At 39.6% G+C, this 21548-nt stretch overlaps 1 protein-coding gene across 1 annotated transcript; it reads right to left on the bottom strand.

The window, feature by feature from the left end:
- Nucleotides 1-135: 135 nt before the first annotated feature.
- Nucleotides 136-16901, bottom strand: LOC105937065 (mannosidase, alpha, class 2B, member 1). Its single transcript, XM_012878194.3, has 23 exons — nucleotides 16782-16901; nucleotides 16411-16513; nucleotides 14741-14914; nucleotides 14468-14661; nucleotides 11922-12054; nucleotides 11689-11834; nucleotides 10445-10644; nucleotides 10218-10338; nucleotides 9998-10076; nucleotides 9060-9169; nucleotides 8788-8895; nucleotides 8474-8590; nucleotides 7386-7568; nucleotides 7124-7221; nucleotides 6892-7012; nucleotides 5985-6103; nucleotides 5740-5841; nucleotides 5562-5649; nucleotides 5395-5475; nucleotides 4455-4679; nucleotides 4085-4234; nucleotides 3031-3133; nucleotides 136-2054 (listed from the first exon to the last, which is right to left on the bottom strand). The coding sequence occupies exons 1-23, from the start codon at nucleotides 16890-16892 to the stop codon at nucleotides 1951-1953; spliced, it is 2970 nt and encodes a 989-aa protein (XP_012733648.3). The 5' UTR covers nucleotides 16893-16901; the 3' UTR covers nucleotides 136-1950.
- Nucleotides 16902-21548: the final 4647 nt, after the last annotated feature.

Genomic DNA, 21548 nt, shown 5'->3' with positions numbered 1-21548 from the left:
GATCCAAGCAAGATTTGATTTTTTTTATTACAAGATGCTTGTTGAGCAGTAAACAAACCATGTATATACATACATGAGTAGATCTTTTTTTTTTTTTTTTATTGCACAGTACAATTTGGCACCAGTTGGTCTACAGACATGGAAATATTCTGTACTTGCTGCTTTAAATTGTTTACAAATGTGCAGATGGTTAATAAATTTCACAGTGCATAAGAAATAAAGGAATAGAGATTCAATCCCCGTCAGCTGCCATTTGTTTGCAGTAAATGGAAGCGAATGTGATTTGTGGGAATGTATGAAGTGTTCAGGCAGGAGTCTAAAATTTTATTTTCCAAGTCTGGATAATTCAGGGGGGAAAAATAATTCTCCATGGAAAATGACTTTTTCCATAATCTTCCTTATTCTGTTACTTAAAGTATAAGTAATAATAATTTTTACTCATGGGTTTATGTTCAGATTATGTGTTTTTATCTATGATATTCCTCATCGCTACTTATGTTTCAGTAGAAATATTTGCTAGATCTGGTTTTTGAGTGATAGGATCCACAGATGAATAACCGCTTTCATTAGGCATCATTTCACCTCAGCTTTGCCCTCTTAACTCATCTGTGGTCTAAACCAGACGGCTTTCTTTAAGTAGTTCTGCTTATGATGAACACAGGGCATATTTATAAAACATTTGCAAATAAGACGTATAAAACTTTAGGAATAATCCCGTGCAAACAAGTCAGATTTAAACATGTAAATATAGAGACGATCCAGGGGAAATGTAGTAGGAACCTTGTGGTGGGGTTTGTTATTATTTAACTTTGATCAATTTGCTATTCTAACAAGGCCAAGATTAAAATTGTGCACCTAGTCCACATCTAATGGAGCTTCATGGAAAGACATTCAGTGCCCCAAGATTCAAAAATATTTTTAGCATCATTTAATTTAATGTTAATAAATGTAACATGCTCTATCTGTTGGTACCAATAACAGTCGTCTACATTCATAGTAGAGATAAGGGACTCCAGCACAAAGTTCAAACTAATCAATTAATCTTTACTTCCTGTTATAAGCCAATGTGTGTAGTGCACTTCCGTAACAGGAAACGCCTTTTACTGCAAGGCTATGGCCGAGTTCAATGGGCAAACATTTGCAAAACAGAAAAGCTGCTAGTAACACTGGAATAGCTACTTTTGCTGTTCAAACTAATCTTCCACTGTTGGTTCCATGAAAGCCTCATATTGTGGTTACATGTAAAAAATATGATAAAATGGGAGTATTATGCACTGTTTAGCAGCACAGTTGTATCTGTAGTAAAGTAACCTGTTGATACGTTTTATTTTCAGAGCAGTAATTGTTTTTGTGGGGCATCCTGATTTCCATTGAACTCTTTTGTAAGATCAATCTCTAAACAGCTATTAGGCTTAGATTTATTTTTTGTGTCCTGTAACATCACATTTTGATCAGCTGAGCCAAATTTGTATGATAGCTTTTCTCCAAAGAAGATGGTAGCAGCAGCTTCTGAAAATCTCATTACTCTTATGTGAATCTGCAGCAAAAAAAACCCCCCTTAAAATGACGTTTAAGGTTAGCTTTAAAGAAGGCACCGTGTATTAACCTCTGGAAATGTTTTTTCCCTTTGCTGTCAGTTACATCTGAAGCTTAATCCGTGTTCATTAATGTCACTGTGGCACGAAACAAAGAAAAATAAAATCTAAAAAATAACCTAGCGATAGGCCAACAACTCCTGATTCAGATACGCTTCTGGACCAATCCTGTTCAACAGTGCAAGGCAGCTTTATATGAACAACAATCAACATAAGTGTGCTCATGATTTTCAATAAAGGTTTTTGATTCAAATGCCTGTCCCTAGCCAAAAAGTAAGATGGGTAAAAATACAATAAAAAAAAAAAATCCCTTTCAATTAGATTCAAGTGGTATCATTTTGATGCATGTGATTGGTTATTTTAATGTGACCCTGAGTAGGAAGGTTCGGATCTCCATCGGCCTCAAGGTGACTTCCCACACGGAGGGATCCTCAAACGTCTTCAGCAGAGGCTTCTCCTCTGTAAACACAGATGCAGCTTTGTCAAAAAAAAAAAAGAAAACAATATCCCATCTTAGAGCATATAAATAAAAATACTAAATGTATAATAAAACCTAGTTTATGCTTTATTAGCACTAAACGCACCAGGTCCCTCCCCAAACAGAAGAAGCGACATAAAACATGTCTTGTTAAAAACGCCCTGCTGTGAAACAAAAATTTATGGCTCATTATATTACAGTTTAATTTGTACCTGGAGGGAGCTGTTCTGCACAGTGCTGCTGATTGTAATGAGGCAGCAATTACCACCATTGTAGAGTTAAAATGTGACAGTCAATTTTTGTGTTCATCCTCTGCTCAATTAGCCCTCTGAGCTGTAGATGACTCTGCAGCTTCCAGGCAACTAATTGATCTGTGACCGGTTAAAAAAAACTGCCAGATGATGCAAATCCCCGAGCATTCAGATGGAGGGTCTGCTGATCTCCATGTCAATGTTTGCCTTTGGGTTGCCAGTTGAATTTGTTTTAAAGCAGGAATTTAGCCCAGTCTTTGAAACAACACTTACAGCTCAAACTGGGCATTATCCCCCCCCCCCCCCCAAAAAAACAAAAAAAAAAAAAACTTTAGCACTTTTTGGTTATCTCCCTACCCCCCAGAAAAATATAAAAACTTGGTGAATAGCTGATGCACAGCTACACAATGTGGCTTTTCAACACCATAGACAGTTTGCAAGGTGTTCTAATTGCTGGTCAAAAAAAAAAATGCTTTGAAAAAACAAATTTGAGAAGGCTTCAGTTAAGACATTTAAAAGTAAAAAATAAAAATAACTAGTTTAATCAAATTCTGTCACTCAAACGGGCGTTTTTTTTTTTTTATTCGTTGTGCATTTCCAAAGTTTTCCCCACCTTGGTTACACATCTTTAATGCCTTTTTGTAGTATACAGTAGCTGTTAGCTCAATTGTCATCATATTCCCAGCCAGGCGTGGCTGTGCTCTACCTTTCTCAGGCGTCCAATCAAAGCGGCTCATCTCTTCCTTCCACTGATTGGCGGAAAGGTTCAGCTCAGAAAAACCCAAAACATCCAGAGTGGAAAACAGTTTCTGTGCAAAAGAAGGAGCAGAAACCAAATTGTTAAAATGGATATAAAAAGAAGGTGTGTTGAAGTGAACAGTATACAGAAAAAAAATTAAAAAAAATAGAAATTTGGCTTGTACATAAACTGTATATCCAACCGCTTTGCTATGAAGCCCTTAAAAAGTTCTGGTGCGACCCATTTAACTTGAAAAGTCACATAATTAGTGAAATGAAGTCTACCTGTGTGTCACATGATCAGTCTGTATAAAACATGTTTTGTGAAAGGCGCCAGAGGCTGCAGCACCACTAAACAAGAGAGGCATCACACCATGAATACCAAGGAGCTCTCCAAACAAATCTGAGACAAAGTTGTTGAGAAGTACAAGTGTTAAAAAAATACCCCTGAGAGTACCATCTACAGACGGAAAGCACACGGTACCACAACAAACCTGCTAAGGCACTGATCAGAGAGGAAGCACCGAGACCAAAGGAGTCTGGGGTGGAGGTTCACCTTGCAGCAGGACACTGACCAGAAGCATGCGGCTAAAACACTTGATTGGTTTAACACAACACATTTGAATGTGTTGGGAGGGTCTAGTCAAAGTCCAGGCCTAAATCCAATTGAGAATCTGTGGTTAGACTTGAAGATCGCGGTTGACAAGCGAGAACCATCAAACATGGAGGAGCTGGAGCAGTTCTGCCTTGAAGGACAGGGGAAAAAAATCCCAGGGGGCAAGATGTGGCGAGCTCAGAGACTCCTCCAAAGTGGCAATGTGGGACAACAAAATATAAGAACAGCCAAGGTGGTTAAATAGTTTTGCAAAACACAATTTTACTAAACCAGTTAATTGGCCACACCCAAACAGACTTGCATGCAGCTCACTATCTTTAAACTTATAAGTTGCTAGTAACATATTTCACCAATGCTCCAATAATGGCTTATACATCAAGTCTGTCATGACTTTTGAATTTCTGACCTGAAGGTTGACTGTGACGGGCTGAGAGTTGACTTTGCTCTCCCAGCTCTGGAACTGATGCTCCAGCCTCAGCAGGACCGACTCGTCATCCCACTGACTCAGCGTCAGGAGGTGGACAGCAGGGGGCAGCGAAGCCTGGAGACCTGAAAACTACAATTGAAAAAAAAAAAGAAGAAGAAGTGATCCAAATGTGAACCAATGATTTTGGTTCCAACCTGAACATCTAAGACCTCTTAGCAGTTGCAGTTATCCACCTGCTGGAATTTGCCCACCTGATATTAAGCCAGAATGAATGTAATAAGAAAAAGGGACACCAGAAACAGCAGCTGAGATCTAGTCAGAACAAATAACCCCACCCCATCCCATTCACCTCCAGCGCAGTGTTTTGGCTCAGGCCTCCATCCGTAAACGACAACAGCGGCTGTGATACGACCTCCTGGGCTAGGGGACGATGCGTGTCGGCAGCGACGGCGGGACGCTCAAGGGAGAGGAGGAGGCGACCGCGGACCACCAGCCCGTCTGGGAAGATTTCAGATCGCTCATCGAGAGCTTCGCCAACGCCTCGGTAGTCGTCGTACAGCAGCCGGCGGTGGAGCTGGAGAGTAATGATACGCCATTTCCAATAAGTTAAGATTGTAAAAAAGGTGCACACAAAAAAAATAACTTGCACACTCAAACCAGTTTCCAAGATGTGCTGCTTGTCACCACTGAACAGATCTGCCCTATTTTTCAAGTCCTAATTGAGATCTGCCAACTTTACCATCCCTGTCAAACTATTGCACCTTGAATTTTCTGCCTTCATAGCTAGCATGTGTAATTCTATCTGCCATTGACTTCCTTGGACATGGCAAGAAATTCAATGACATTGGCATCACAACTCAAAGACATAATATATATATATAATCATTTTATTGAATGATGCAGCAATGACCCACCAACTGTTACGCATTCTCATGCTTTGCTGTGGAGATGCTCAGTCTGCACCGAGTGCTTCAACAACCAAGGCGGTCCGACCAATTTAGCTAACAACTGTCTGACTACAGGGAAGAATTTAGACTGATTAGAACGCTGCACTGTCAGCCCTAGATGGAAAACATGGAAAATCTCCACAGCAAAAGTAATTTAAGCCACCGTTTTGCAGAAGCTCACTATAAATTGTACATGCAATTGTCCTTTTAATGTTTAGACCCATGTAAGGTGTGTCTTTATATACACCTAAATGTGTGATAAAAAATATTGCAACAGGATTTGCTTGAACCCTCTTAAAAGGTGTTTTTAAATAAATAAATTAACCGTCAGAGACACCTTACCATGATCTCCAGAGATCCGTTGTATATGCTCCCTCCTCCTTGTGAGCGATCTGTCACTACTGTGAGTTGATCCACGTCATCCTGAACACGGACATAAACTAAACTATAGGAAGGATTGCAGAACATTTATTAAAACACTGACAAACTCATTAGCAAATGAAAAGGACCTTTATAAAGGCACGAGAGTTGATGGGGTAGTAATTTCCAGCAATGGGCTCTGTCTGCTTCAGCTGCCACGTAGGACGGTAGTCTTTCCTGTTGGAAAGAAAATCCCAAAATTCTGAACCACTATTTTAGTTGTCTCTATTAAAGAAAACAAAAGATATTTATATCTCCTTATCGTACCTTCGCTGCAGGACTTCCCTGCCGTTGGAGTCTGTGTAGAAAATTTCAGCGGTCTTAATGCTGGTGTCCAGACGAGTGATCACCTCCTTCCCCTGTCCATCGCTGAGGGATGCAGAGCAAATGTAACGCATTTTAAAAGCAAACAAATACATTCCCGGACCACAAAAAGGACATAAAACACCTACATATTAAACCTACGATTTTTTTTTCTCCTAACCCACAAATGTTTGGGAGTAGACACTCACTTTACTGGCACGGGTCCGACGGTCCACTCCAGCTCCACAGCTTTGCTGTCGGCATAAAGACGGACCACCTGAGACACCCACGGAGCAAACCACTGCCGCACCTCCTGCACCACCGTGTTCTGGGGGTACAATATTACTAAATTACAAGTATACCCTGGATTTGTTGACCGGTTTCATCACTCAACTGTGTGGGAATTTTTATATTTTTTTTTACAATCTTGTTGTAAGGAAATCTCATCTGCAGATGCTGCTCTAAAGAAACTAAATTGATCAGTTATTTTGTCAACGTTAGATACTAGGTCAGAGAGTTAAAATAAAAATTAAAAAAGGTTTTAGATTAACGTCGGTGTAGTGACTACTTGTTTATGAAAAAAAAACTTAAAAGTAAACAAACAAAAAATAAATTTAAATCAAATAGTCACTTGATGAATTGTGGGTTTCCGGTTTTACGCAGTACAAAAAATTCTCAAAAATTCTCAAAATGCAGTTCCGTGAGTTTATTTCAGGTTTCTTCAGGAAAAAATAAACATGGTACAAACTGAAAAACTACTCGCCGCCTCTCCTGCCTTGGTTTCCTGAAAGGACTGGTAGACTGACAGACTGCAGCAATGGAAGACTGGTAAAAAAAAAAAAACATAAGCCCACCCACTTTCCTCCTGAGCTACCTGGAGTCCATGTATTTATACACCAGACACACCCAAAACCCCAAACAAAATCAATTAACTAATTAAACAATTCAATAAGAAATAATTGTATTCTAAAACAACTACTTTCAAACAAAAATGCAACAAATAACCAAATAAATACAAACAAACTAAATAATCTGAGTTCTAAAACAAAAATAGAGAAATAGCTCCTACAGCCGGGTTAAAACTGAGAACACTAACCAGGATGCTGCCCACTCTACCTGAAAGCGCTCCACTTTGGCCTTACTGTTGACCATGAAAGGCGTGGAGGAGTTCGGTCTGAAGATGTAGGCTCCGGAGGTCTGCTGACTCTCGGGGCTGTTGCCGTCGCTGGCGTTGTACCTAAAATATCCAAAAATACACACATGATCTTCGTCATGTGGCGGCATATGGGTGGAAAAAATAAATTTGCTTAAATGTGTTCTCCGTTTGTGCTTTGCAAGAAACACCAACCAGTAGAAATTCTGCGTCAGCTTTATGGTCTGTTTGGTTTCCAGGTTGCTGAGACCGGTCAAGAGGCCCGTGTCAGGGTCAAAGGTCACTTGCAGGAACTGTAGCACATAAACGCATCATTTAAGAACAAATCCCTATTCAGGCTGGATTCCGTTATGGTTATTTCTAAGTGGGATGCAATCAGAGTAGCTCATTTCTTTTCTGAAAAGACATAACTAACATTTTCTCCATAAAAATGTGTACGACAATGACGCATAAACACCTTATTTTGGATGACAGTGGGCGCTCCATGTTGAGGTAAAGAAGGAGGTGGCTGATCCTGAAGCAGGGACACAGAATACGTGCTGTAGCCCAGAGGAGGAGCCTGAACCTGGAACACCAGCTCGTTGACGGCAAAGCCTCGATTCCTCCTTACTTCCTGAGTGGCTCCTGACAGAGGAAGCACCTTCCATACATAGAAGGAAGCGGTCGTGAGGTTACACAGTTACGTTTTGCTCAAATTAATACTTTAATGTGGGCGGAGTTACCCCGTAATTCCACATCCTCTGCTCCTGTACCCGGTTGAGGCAGATGACCGTTTCATACTGAGCCTGGTTCTGCTGGAGGTTTGACTTCCCGTTAATGGGGAGTTTTTCTTCCCACTGTCGCTCCATGCTTGCTCAGTATGAGGGATTGCTGCAAAGCCATGGACAATGCAGACGACTCTCCCTGTGGCTCTACGCTTCCCAAGGAGTGAATGCTGCATGTCGGGACTTTGATGCAATCAACTGGTTCCCTTATATAAGACATTTTGACCAATCTGTATAATATGATTGAATTTGACTTTGTAGAGTGCCTCGAGATGACATGTTTCATGAATTGGCACTATACAAATAAAATTGAATTGAAATGACAAATTTTCTTCCTTTTTTGGTGCAAAAAAAGAGTGGTTTGCATCCAATACTTAATTAAAACAGTTAATGTTATTGTGAATATTTAAAAAAAAAAGACTAAGTATTTAATTTGTGGTTAACGATCTCTATTTAAATTATTAAAATTGAGCAAACCGGAGGTTGTTGATGTTCTTTTTCCTGGTCGGTACAATTGCAACTGTGGAGCCTGACCCAGTCGGAGCCTAACCAACCGGAAAGGAACATAAGATTGGAGTTGTTCTGTATTTTGGTGGTAAACGACGACAGCGATGTTTGGAGTAGTGACGGAGAACGTGGAACCGTGCTCATTAATTAACATAAAGCAGCCACTCCGTCGGTCGGACATGAATTGAACAAGCACAGAGGAAGTGGAATCCGGGGCTTAGTTACTAATAAATGAGGAACAGAGTGATGCTCCAGTGTGACGGCATCTACAAACCTGACTGTCCACAGAGTTGCCTTGAGCATCAATTACGCTGTAGGCCGTTCCATTGACCGGCAGCCTGACGGGCCAAGTGACAGTCCGTCCCAGAGGGTTGTACACACTGACTGAGAACTAAACAACAGTGGTAAGACAGAAACAGCTTATGAGTAAAAAAAAAAAAATAATCATCAAAAACATTAATAGATGCTTGTTCAGACCATATGAACATCAAGAACGCTTATTGTGGATAAGATGTGGATTAATTAAACCATTATTAGATCCAGGTTTACTTTACATCATGTTATGAGTGTTCGTGTCGGCATGTTCACCTTTTTGCTGGACTCGGTAAGAGGACACACACTGACGTTGAGGTTATCACAGTAAATTCTTTCAGCAGAGGAGCCAGTGAGAGAAGCCAAACTATTACTGACCAAAACCTGCCAAGGACAGAGATAAAACATGCTGCATCCGACAAAAACTGGGTTGTGGGCAAGATTGCATCATAATCCGCCCGAATAATGCCGGTTCTACACAGAACACCAATAATAGCAGGAAGATTTAATGCAGGACTAAATTAGATGACGTTATCTTTTCTGAATACCTGACAGTGTTGCCAGCCTTTGGCCAGCCTCTGGGCGTAGTCGTTTGCAACATGCTGTTTCTCTGTTCCAGACACTGCATCATGGTGCTGAGCCACAGCCATCGCTTTCCCTGCAAACCAGTGGGAAAAAAAAACAGCAATCAGAAAGTGGTCTGGAAACTTTAACAAGAGATTTATTAAAAAAAAAAAAAAAAATTGCTGCGGGGACTAGACTGGACACCCTAATTAGAGATCGACCGATACAGGTTTTTTAAGGCCGATACCGATACTGATTATTGGGCCGGCTTCTAACCCTAATGCATAAAAAAGGTGCAGCTAGAAGGCTTAAACTAGTCTTTTATGTTGCAGCTCTTAAAAGAAAACTATATGATGGAACGCTGTTTACTAAAGTGATTCAAACTGCACCATAAACATCTTGTTTATTAATAAAGACAATATTAAGAAACCCAAGTCCATAAATAGCCTATATAGACTGTCAGGAATTAAAAGTGATGGACAAAACTTTTCAATAAGGAAACCAGAGGCAAATATTTCAGGCTTTTGTGGATATTACTCATCTGAAATACAAATATAGAAACCACAGAGATGTTGGGTAAATGATCAAAGAATGAACAGAAGAAAAGTCTAACCTTTTACAATTGTGACTCCTGCAGATTTTAGTTGATTGGATATCTAGGTTCTTCTGGTTACTTTACCAAATATACTATAATAAACGTTTAGACATTTTCTTGGACTTTGCGCTACTAAAAATTTGACATTTGAAGAGCCAGTATTGAGAGTAAATGGTAGATCAAGTTCTGGAAAGCCTTTGGAGCAACTAACAGACATTGGAAAGAATCTGTTGGAGGAGAAATGTAATAATAAGCCCCCAACACTATGAAATGATAAACAAACTAGATCTTTAGTAGAAAGAAAGAAAATAAATAAATAAAACTCACTCAAAGTCTCGCTGTCACCCTGTCCAAACAGTCCCTTCCTGGATATTGGACCACCCAGAACCTCCAGCTGATTACAAGACTGTTGAATATCAAAAACAGACAAATAGAAATGTATCTAACTATATATCTGAACAAGTACTAAGTTGAAAGAATTTCAACACTTCATAAATAAGGAAATGTCTTACATAATAAAGTTCAGTTTTCCATCTTTGGGAATTACCTGCAGGTTGCTGTTGCTGATCCTCTCGTAACGTTTCAGTGCTGGCCGGCTAGTGAAGTATCCCGTCCAGAAGTTATGAGAATTGTCCGCATAGGGAAAGAAATCGTCCGTCTTCAGAGACCTTAACAAAGAAGAGAAACGTGGTTGATTTAACTGTTGTTCATATTTATAATCGTCAGGCTACACGATCCTGCTCCAACAAAAGCACGTTTCTGAGGCAGCCTTACCAAGTGAGGTTTGCTCGGTGCAGCTCCTGCAGATAGCAGGATGGAGTGGAATAGAGCACGTTGACGTTGCTCCCATTGGCCTGCTGGGCGTTGACGTAGCGGATCAGCTTGTCCAGGTTCTTGTACCACAGGTTGGCGTTCTCGTATTGAAAGTCTGAGCCCATGGTCATAATGATGTGATTGGTCTTGTACACTAAAGCCTTAGAGAAACAAAGAATAACAATGTTTCCAACACATAACCAGAACAAAAATGTAGGAAACATAACAGCAAGTTGAGTTGGGAAAATCCACTGATAATATTAAACAATAGCGAAAAAGTAGAAAGAGTTGAGGAGTTTTGTGACTTTTCTTCCCCCCATAAACCAGCTCTCCTACTCATTGCGGGTTTACTGATCTGAATGCAGCCAAGTGATCTGATGATGCATACTCAAGATCACAGGAGTCCAACTCCAGTCCTCAAGTGCCAGTGTCCTGCTTTTAGATTTGTTTCAGCTTCAACAAGCCCAACTCACATAATTAGGTCATTAGCAGGACTCTGAACCTGAGAGTGTTAGGAGTAAATCAGTCATTTAATCAAGATGTGTTGGACTTGGGACAGATCCAAAAGATGCAGGGCGGCAGCTCTGGAGGACTGAAATTTGACACCACTGCACCATGGGTTGACAATCTCCAGGCTTTTAGCCCCTTAACAATGGCTCCTAGTAACTTTGGCAAATAACATTGAACCGAGAAGTGTCTTGATAAAACACATTTGATTAAAGTTTTCATGCAGTGACAATAAGGGCACAAGAAGGCTTCTTTGTCATTAGGCTAGAAAGTTTTTGTATTTTAAGATTATATTTCCATATTTCTCTTTTAGAAAATGTGGTAATTCTCTGTTTTAGCAACCCTGGGAACTCCCATATGACTGGCTCAGGAAGCAGGAAGTAAACACAGGCTGCACCCTGCACCAAAGTAGTTCCGCACCGTACCTCTAGGATCGATAGGAGAAAAATGTGACATTGTTGATGGAGAGGACTGATTGCCAATAGGGAATGTTACTTCCATCCCAGGTGACAATTGAGAATGTTTTAGGTTGATTTTGCAGTAAATTTCTTACTTAACGCTCCATTAAAACTTAATATCTGCTTGGCAGCAAAAACACAATTCATATTTGTAATCCGACTCTAAATGTATGAAATGTACATTATAACATTAATGAGGTCTTAACTGGCTGCTAAAAGGTCGTAAGAGTTTTGACAAACCTGACTCTTGGCGGCACGCAGAAAGCGCTGAACAACATCATCAACGTTGTAATCTTCAAGGTCAGGGTCGTCTCTGATTGGGTCGTCACTGCAGAGCTGGTCCCAGCAGAATCCAGTAGGAGGGTTGTATCCATTAGGAAGAATTCCTGGATGAAAAAAAAAAAAAAAAGGCCTTTTCACATTCGGCTACAGCAGCTTTCTCTGGTAATGAAGTACAACAGAGGAACGTTTACCGGTGAAGAGGTCGGCCATCGGTGGCGTGAGGCTGTCAGAGGCTCTCCAGAGAAGTTCCTGCTCCTTCTCCTTCCTTCTGCGATTGCGGTCCTGGTAGTCCAAGCGGCCGAAGAAGAAGCCGTCGTATCCCATCTGGAACGTGACAAACCGCAGAGCTCTGACTGCATCTCACTACAAAGCCAATTATCTGCAGCATGTATTGAGGCACTCCCCCATTAAACCCTAGATCACCAGTGACCTTACAAAAGGCTTAACCAAGTAAGTGAGCATTCAGGGAGGGAGACTGACAATTGAGTGAAAAAGAAACAACTCCAAGTCAAACAACCAGGGAGTGCACCGAAGAAGGTGGAGGGCAAGTTCCAGCTCCAAGCAGAAGGATGATCAGATGGATGGAGGTCTGGACAGAGCCAATAACCTGAACAGTGTTCTCCTCTCCTGGAAACACCAAAACAGAGCCCAACCCTGCTCCAACGTCATGCTTCGGCTGCCACCTCAGTCCTTGATCTTGGTGTCGCTCCATTGCTGTTTCCAAATACCTCAGGAGACGTTCAGGAGACAATGGACAACAGCTGAACCAACACAAACATGGCAGCGCAAGAGGAAGCATACATAGCTGCTGCCATCACATCTATTTGGTAAGAATCCACAATTCTTTGAAAGTAGAACAGCAAGAAGTGCCTTGAATAGCTTACCTTGTTGTGGTTTCTCATGGTGTGTGCCACTTAGATTTTAATTTGGTACTGTGATTGGCTTAAACCAACCTTTGGTAGGCGGCACTAGGTATCACTTCGCCAAATAAGCTCATAGGTTCTTCTGAGTATGCCACCTTTCCCCAAACGGATTGGATCTGAGCAGTCCCAGATTGATAACGTGGAGAATGTAAAGTGCTACACATTATCAATCTGGCTGGACAGGTTAAGTTATAGTGGCCTAGGTTATCCTAAGCTATCTCTGTAGTTATGCTGCTATAGGCTTAGGTTGCTGGAGGACATCCCGGTTTTGGTCCGTGAGGCAGACACCCTATCTATTTTTAAGACTAATCTTAAAACTTTCCCTTTTGACAAAGCTTATAGTTAGAGTGGCGCATGTTACCCTGAGCTATCTCTATAGTTGTGCTGTGATAGGCCTAGGCTGCTGGAGGACATCAGGGTCTAATTTTCTCACTCTACTGATTTCTACTGTTCTTCAGTCTACTGTTCTCCAGTTTTGCATTGTATTACATTGAAATGACTGTCGTCATTTCAGCTTTTAACTTTTTGCTCTCTCTCTTTTTCTTCATAGTAGGTACACCTGGTCTGGCGTTCTGTTAACTGTGACATCATCCAGAGAAGACGGCTCACCCGCTACTACCATCTAATGTAGAACAGATTACTGGATCAATGTGTGCTTCTGTGCTTTTTTGTTTCTCTTGTTGTGTCTCTGCTCTGTCTTCTGTAACCCCAGTCGGTCGAGGCAGATGAACGTTCATACTGAGCCCGGTTCTGCCGGAGGTTTTCCTTCCCGTTAATGGGGAGTTTTTCTTCCCACTGTCGCTTCATGCTTGCTCAGTATGAGGGATTGCAGCAAAGCCATGTACAATGCAGACGACTCTCCCTGTGGCTCTACGCTTCTTCAGGAGGAGTGAATGCTGCTTGTCGGGACTTTGATTCAATCAACTGGTTTCCTTATATAGGACACTTTTGACCAATCTGTATAATCTGACCCAATCTGTATAATATGATTGAACTTGATTTTGTAAAGTGCCTTGAGATGACATGTTTCATGATTTGGCGCTATATAAATAAAATTGAATTGAATTGAATCAAGGTCTATTTTTTTCCACTCTGCTGAGTTCTCCTACTGTTCCTCAATTTGCATTGTTTGTTGTTATTTTAACTTTTAATTCTCTTTGTCTTTTTTCTAACAGGTTTTCTTCCCTGTTAAAGGGGAGTTTTCCTCTCCACTGTCGCTTCATGCATGCTCAGTATGAGGGATTGCTGCAAAGCCATCGACAATGCAGACGTCCCTGTGGCTACACGCTCTTTCAGCAAGCGTGAATGCAAACTCGATGCAATCTACTGGGTTTCCATAGGAAACTTTTTGACCAATCTGTCTGTATGACTTTGTAAAGTGTCTTTAGAGGATGTGTGTTTTGAATTGGTGCTATATAAATAAAATTGAATTGAACTAGCACCCATCAAAAGCAAGATTTGCACCTAAAATAACCATTAGTCCACATGATAACTTATAAAATAACCATTATGCTCCAATAAAGTAATTTACAAGTTCCAGAGTAACTGCTACGTTCCAGGAAACCAACCGTTATGTCCCAGGAAAGTCATGGTAAGTTCTGGGAAAGTAATCTTAGAGCTACAAGAAAGTAACTGCTAGGTTTTTAAAAAAGTAACAATAAAGTTCAATAAAAGTAACCTCAAAGTTCCAGAAATGTACATTTTAAGTTAAAGGCTGTATGATGCAGGGCTATAATTCATTTCACAGCCTCTCATTAACCAAATGCTGATTAAAATGTCGTTATTCTCGAACAGCTTTGTTTAGCTCCAACTACCTGTGCAAAAATAGAGGCGTGCTCGCGAGCGTGGCCAAAGGGGTCAATGTGCCAGGCGACGCGGGGACGACCACAGACCCCGAAGGTCTCATTGAGAAATCTCAGCCCGATGGTCATCTGATCGATGACAGCACTGTAGTGCGTGGTGGCCTCGTCACTCATACACCAGCCACCGTTCACGAACTCCAGCCGTCCTGGAAAAGAAAGTCTTCAGTCAGGATGGGCTCAAATGCTCCCGGTGGTGACACACAAGCACGGTGCTGGTTCCCGTACCTTCGTTAACCAGTTGTTTGACCGTCTGCTGCATGCTGGGGCTCTGCTGCTTCCACCAGCGGTAGAAGAAGCCCGTCTCGACATAGATGAACCTTCTGTCTGGATTCTTTATCAGCTGATCCACCACAGAGTCCAGAATGTACTGGACGCCAGCGTGTTGGATGTCGTTACGATCTACACACCGACGCAAAGAAGAAAGAAACAAAAACCTTCAGAGTCATGACATGAAGGAGAATTTACACCCGGCAGTAGAAAAGCTGAATCATTGAGAAGAAACACATAGATTTGTACCGATAAGAAAAAGACAATTTGGTGATTTTAGTTGATTATCAGCTATTGATCACTATTTCTTTAGCCTGTTTGGACAACAAACCCTCCATCGCTCATTCAAAAACAACCATATAATACAGTTACACACACACACACACGGAAAATTTCTGACAGCAATTTCATTTTAGGGATTCTCTAAAACTGTTAAATTATATGTGATAGTGTTTTGGTCCACCATACACGTTGAAGATTTAATACACGCTCTAATGAATATCAGATGACCCGATTAATTCACTGAAGGCCTTCTTCTGAGAAGATAAGAAACCTGACCCAGAGGCAAAAGTGATGAGATATGCAAGCTTGTCATGCAACTGTAATAAAACTATAAAAAAATGTTCTTTTGCCTAGTAAAAAGGTGACAGAAGAACAAAGAGGACAGAATAGTGCAGAAACATCAAAACACCTTTATTCTGTGTAAAGAAAAGTGAGGTTTATATTAAAATAGTGTAACTGTGCATATATTCCTAATTTATGCAAAAGCGGTATTAAGTCGTAACTCTGTCATAATTTTATTCATTTTTTTTAACCGAATTCTTACTAAATTTGCAACTAAGAAAGACTAGACGGTTTATGAAATAAAATAAGATTTGGATTACATGTCTAAAAATCTGTAGCATTTTTCCTAAATCCTATTGAAATCTGGGTTATTTCACTACTGTAACCTGCATTAACCACACATTTCGCATTCTCTTTAATTTCATAGTAAATAGGACCACATTAATCCAGGAACTTTTCTGAACGTCTGATTTTGGCACATCCAAATCTGCTTTATTATCATTTTATTAAACTCATCTAAATGCAACTCTTTGTTTGTATTTAGTTTTTTTTCCCCAAGGAAGAGCGACCCAAATCCTGTTATTGCTGAAAAAAAAAAAAAAAAGGTTCATTTGTTTCCATTTTCTTCTGGATGCTTTTCTTTTAATACGATAAACGTGCAAAACCTCTAAAACACTTTGGCTCTACTATGACTTGTACACCCATCTCCTGCAAAGAAAAATTGACTACTTTGTTTATGCTAAGTTTATTGTTGAGCAGATAAAAAAAAAAATTCACATTATAACTACGCGATCCTAGTAAAACATTCAGACAATAATTCCGTTTCAATCGCTCAATTTTTTTTCTTTTCTTCCCCAGAATTTGTTTTATTTTATTGATTTTTTTTTTTTTTTGCAACCAGGATGATCATCTTTTAATCAGTTGAACGTGCAAAACCCTTTTTTAAGTTTTGATCTACAATGACACACACATCTGCCTTTTCTATCCGAAGATCTGACTAATTTACAATTAATTTATTCATTCAATATGCAGTGCGTGTGTGTCGCTTGTGATTTGGGCCTGACCTCCATAGAAGTACTGGTCCACGGTCTTCAGCCAGCCCACGTCGTCGTGTGTGTGAGGGACCAGGTGGACATTCAGCATGGTGGGCTTGGTGTCGTGACATGACTGGATACACAGACACACTTTATCAACATCAACGCCTTCAACAAAAAATAAATAAAAAAAATAAAATAAAAAAGCCCAAAAGTACCAGGACACCGTTGAGCGGTTAAACACTAATACATTTATTTTTTTTAGCAGACCACACAAACATAACTTCCACTGACTGACAGCTCACAACAAGGGATGTGCGAAAGTAAAAGTCGCTTAATCAGCTTGAACTACGAAACAAACCTTTAAGCAGTAAAACCACAATAAAACCGCGATAAATAACCTGGTATCCGCAGCCGGCGCTGTCTCTTTTCTCCTGGCCCACAGGGAAACTTAAAACCCCGCAGAAGACCAACAGCGAAGCGGCCGCCGGGAGCTGGAGGCCGAGCGCCATGTTGAAAACTGACGCGAAATCATATGACATGTGTTTATATCAGCCTTGGTCACGTGACTACATTCCATGTGGGGAGCGTACCTTCTGAGGGCAGGTTAAACCCTCGGTTCAGACTGTCAGGCAAAACGTCCAGTTTAGAAAAAGAGAAATCGGCACCGAGCTATATAATACACTGGAGTGCTGATTTTGCCGAAAAACTGAAGTCACTGGCCGCCATCTTGCTACTCCCTACTGTCACAGAATCCCACAGGATTTGGTTGCAACAACAAGCAGTTTTCTGGCTGTGTGAAAACGCTTCACAGGTAATTCTACAGTCAGTGGATGTACTAACACTATCAACTACTAGGAAATTAGGTGCTGAAATATTTTACATGTTATTCATACTAAATATATATACATATATACATATACACATACTTATATATACATATATACATATATATATATATATATATATATATATATATATATATATATATATATATATGTATGTATATATAAGTATGTGTATATGTATATATGTATATATATGTATACACATATGTAAATATATGTTTTTGTATATTGTTATTTATATATTTATAAATGTTAAACATACATATTTAAATGAATAAAATGCAAAATATTTCAGCATATGACTTTCTCAGTACTTGATAGTTTTAGAACATAACATAAAACTATATGGCATTTGACTATTTAAAAGTCTTAAGCCCCCCCTGAACATGAGAAAATCCTCGTTATTCGATGCTGTAGCGCACATACTCCCTATTTACTGGGGGGAAATAGGGAGTACCAATATGGCGGCTGGTGGCTTCAAAGCGACTCGTTCAAACAGACGGTGATTAGCACTCCAGTGTATAATATAGCTCAGTGGAAATCGGACTGGAAAACGTATCTGGATTGGATTTATCTATTGACAATTAAAAACACCATTTGAATGTAGATTTTATTACTATTATTCCCCAATAATAATAGTGCAGAGTGTCATGGAGATTAACTTAATTGAACATCAACTCTCTTCTATAATTATGCTTAAACAATGCTTTGAGGCAGTTTTATTATTATCATCATGCTGGAGTCATACATTGCTATACTGACACGGGGATATGTTTCAGGGCCACCCTTGGCCAGGTGCAACTTCACCAGGCAGATGGACAATGAGGATGGGAACGACATAGAGCAAGGCCCCCGGGCTGATACAATGCATTTAAATATTGTTTGTTTTGTATATGTGTGTGTGTCTGATTTCCACTGCAAAAACTCAATTCATAATGGTTTGGACCAATTAGGTTCTGGAAAAAACTGCATTACTTCATGACGTGTTTTTTTTCCGGCTGCCGCACAAATGTGTATTTCTAGTTCTTGTAACAGAGCAGGCCCTGAAAGCAGATTTTTTTTTTCTTCAAGTGACACATTAGCATGCTGGTCAATAACATAGGTCTATATATTGCTTTAGAATACAGTTTCGTTAAAACTAATTTAAAAACAGCCTTACTGAAATAAGCCAGCGACAACATTGTGGGCAACATTGCTGCTGCAATTGTTCAATCAAGCCGTATAAAAATGCACAACTAACAGCTATGTCACATGCTCTGTTGTTCTTAGTCTGTTAGTGCTTCAGTAGACATTTTCCCAGGCGCCTGATAAGGATTCTTGGGTAACAAAACCAAACACAAGAGTTCTCTCACGTGGAATTCCTCTTTTGATAAAATGCGGAGTATTGCGCTCTATCTTGTTTGTCACCTGATGTTGTGAGGGTCCTCTCTTGTGGACTTTTGGATGAACAGGAATAAGTCAAAGCCTTTCAGTGAGATGTTGAAGGGATATGTCCAAAAAAAAAATAGAGTTGGTTATCCTCCTTTTGGAAGTTTTAGATTCAGAGTTCATTCTTTGGTTGGACGTGCAGCAGCATCAATAGTTAAAAATCTGAAGAAACTGATAAAGAACAATGTGTCTGTCCTGATGGGAACAGCGACATTGTTCTTTATCCCTAAAGCTGATAGTTGAAAGAAGACCGTTTTGCACGTTGTTCAACTCAATAGACTGGAATTTACACACACAGCACAATGAATGGATTGAACCAACAGTGTGTGTTTTGTTATGTTTTGACCCCTTCAGCTCTGTGACTTGACTGAAGGCCGTTTTAGTTTCACAACAAATAAAAATGTCAAATTCTTAATTTTCTACCCAAAGCAATAACAAACGCATTTTCGTTTTAGTGATCCTTTTACAGTTATATTCTGATTCTGACATTTAGATAAAAATGCATGACAAATGTGTTTTTTCCTTTCTTCTAACTTCTTCTTTTTTTTTTTTTTTTTTTTTTTTTTTTTACAATCAACAACAATCATTCCTTGGTGGCACATTGTATACAGACATAAAAAGGGTTAGAAATGTCATGAAAAACAGAGTAGACCTCTTTACTTGTTTAGGACTAATAAACCGAGCAATCAAATTCACACAAAGAAAAATAATTAACAACTGAATAGAATACAATCCAAATGGAAGACAGACTGTAGTCCGAAACAGGGCATCTAACAAAACGTGATTACTATTAGTATAACCTGATCAATCTCCAAGGTATTGGGTGATACTGATCCATCTTTGAAGAAAGAAGTCAGTCTTTAGCTGTAGGCTGGATGTCATTTTTTCCATTATGTACCAGTTTAAGCTTTTGAAACCAATGTGACTTGGCCTGTCCCTCCTCTTTTCTATGATTTATTGTAATGATTTCTTACGTATCAATAAAAGTATCTTTAAAATTGTTTGTTCAGGGTTTAGTTTTTAGTTTTATTTATTTATTTTTTAGTAACTCCTAGTATAAAAAATAGCAGATCAAGGGGGACATCTGTTTGTAGAATCTTCTCTATTTCAGTTTTTATATAGTTTTCCAGTGACCCTGGATTAGAAGAAAGTTCCAGAAGATGTGTCATGTCTCCTATCTTCCCACAGTTTCTCCAGCAAAATTGTAGTAAGGAGGTTTTCATGAGTGTGGAGATGGTCAGATGAATATTATAGTATTCAGTTATTAATTTCCAATTTCTTTTTCCAAATGTGGCTACTTAGTCCCTTATGGCAATTTGCACAAAGATTTTTCCAATATATCATATATATCATCATCTTCTGTAATGGTGTTTTTAAATTCTACTTCCCATTGGCTTTTGATGTATAATGTGTTTTGTGCCTCATCTGTCATTAATCTTTCATAAATATTCAACATGTGTCTTTTCATTTTGAAGTTTCTTTTCTGTAATGTTAAATAAAATATTCCTCAATTATGTTAGGCTTTTTACTAATTTGATCTTTTTCTCTGTGGGTTGTGATATAGAACCTGATTTGGAAGTATTTATAGAGATCACTAGATGGGAGAGAAAACTGTTTCTGTAATTGGAAAAAAAGTATTTTACATCTGTTTCCTAAATATTTGATAGAGTTTACAGAAGTCTTAGTCTTTCCAACGTCTAAATCCCCTGTCCTACACAGAAGGATGGAATTCTATGTTGCCCGCTATTGGCTCCTTTCTTCTCTTTTACTTTCTCATTGGCCCAATAATACACATCTAATTCATTTTCCATATTAGGAGCACTTATTTTTATGGGGGAAAAAAATCAGTTGCACAGCTATGGTTGAAAAAATGCGTAAGTGCGTTTTGCTTCCCGACACATTAAGATGGACGTCACTGCAGTGTACTTGTTGGAAAATGCTTCCAACAAGTACAAAAAAAAGCGTTTCTGTGTATGACTAAAAGAGCTTGAGATACAGGACAACAGCTTCTAATTGGTGAAGATGGTCAAACAAAAGCACACTGTCGAGTTGAATTAGATTTTTATATAAGATGTTTGATCTAATGCTTCAAAACTGCATTCAAAAACATATTCTACTAAATTGTAACAGGATCCATACTGGATGTCAATGTGATTTCATCCAGTTAGACAAGGAGGGTACCATCAGTGCATTTTCGGGTTTGTCTTAGGCCAATCTGCAACAACACAACCTTTCTGATGTGAACCTAAACCATTAAAGACCATCCTACAAAACCTGGAAAAAATGCATGGACTTTCGTGGTACCCAAAATACCCGAAGCCCACCACCATAAACTCAAACAGGGGAAAAATAAAGAGGCACTAAGGAAACAGAAACTCACCAAAAGATGTACAAACCATATTAAGGAAAAGTGAAATGAAAAAAAAAAAAAAGCGAAACACCTATACTGTATTATGTCAACTGATTACAAAGAGTGATGCATTTCAAGCATTCATTCATAGTAATTGGGATGATGATGATGACTTAAAGCAAGCAAAACCTGGGAATTCAGTTTCTCAGAAAAGCTTGCAGCACTGCTGAGGTTTTAGGGAAGCTCAAATTGCCTCTTGACAATATTCTGTACCGTGGATCCCCTGTGTAGTTTAGGTGAGCAGGTATTGGTCCTTTCGACAGTGTGGGGAGGTACCATGTCCTGCATGAAAACAAAATGAGTTTCTCCATGGATCATGTCAGCAGAGGGAAGTACTGAGAGCTCTAAAATTTCCTGTTAGGTAGCTGTGCTGATTTCCCACTTGAGAAAAAGCAGTGGACATACAGACCCAGTGGTGTGTGTGTGTGTTTGTTTGTGCGTGTGTGTGTGTGTGTGTGTGTGTGTGGGGGGGGGGGGGGGGG

This window comes from Fundulus heteroclitus, unplaced genomic scaffold (assembly GCF_011125445.2).
Source record: "Fundulus heteroclitus isolate FHET01 unplaced genomic scaffold, MU-UCD_Fhet_4.1 scaffold_181, whole genome shotgun sequence".
NCBI lineage: Eukaryota > Metazoa > Chordata > Actinopteri > Cyprinodontiformes > Fundulidae > Fundulus > Fundulus heteroclitus.
The sequence above is the reverse complement of the archived record's forward strand: the minus strand, read 5'-3'. Positions and strand labels throughout refer to the sequence as shown.

Excerpts from the sequence above, each read along its gene's own strand:
- LOC105937065 (XM_012878194.3), bottom strand. The coding sequence starts at position 16,892 with ATGGCGCTCGGCCTCCAGCTCCCGGCGGCCGCTTCGCTGTTGGTCTTC. Across the intron at positions 9,170-9,997 it reads GGGTGACAGCGAGACTTTGA|GGAAAGCGATGGCTGTGGCT; the intron begins GTGAGTTTTATT and ends ACTGGTTTGCAG. Across the intron at positions 4,680-5,394 it reads ACGGATCTCTGGAGATCATG|CTCCACCGCCGGCTGCTGTA; the intron begins GTAAGGTGTCTC and ends ATTACTCTCCAG.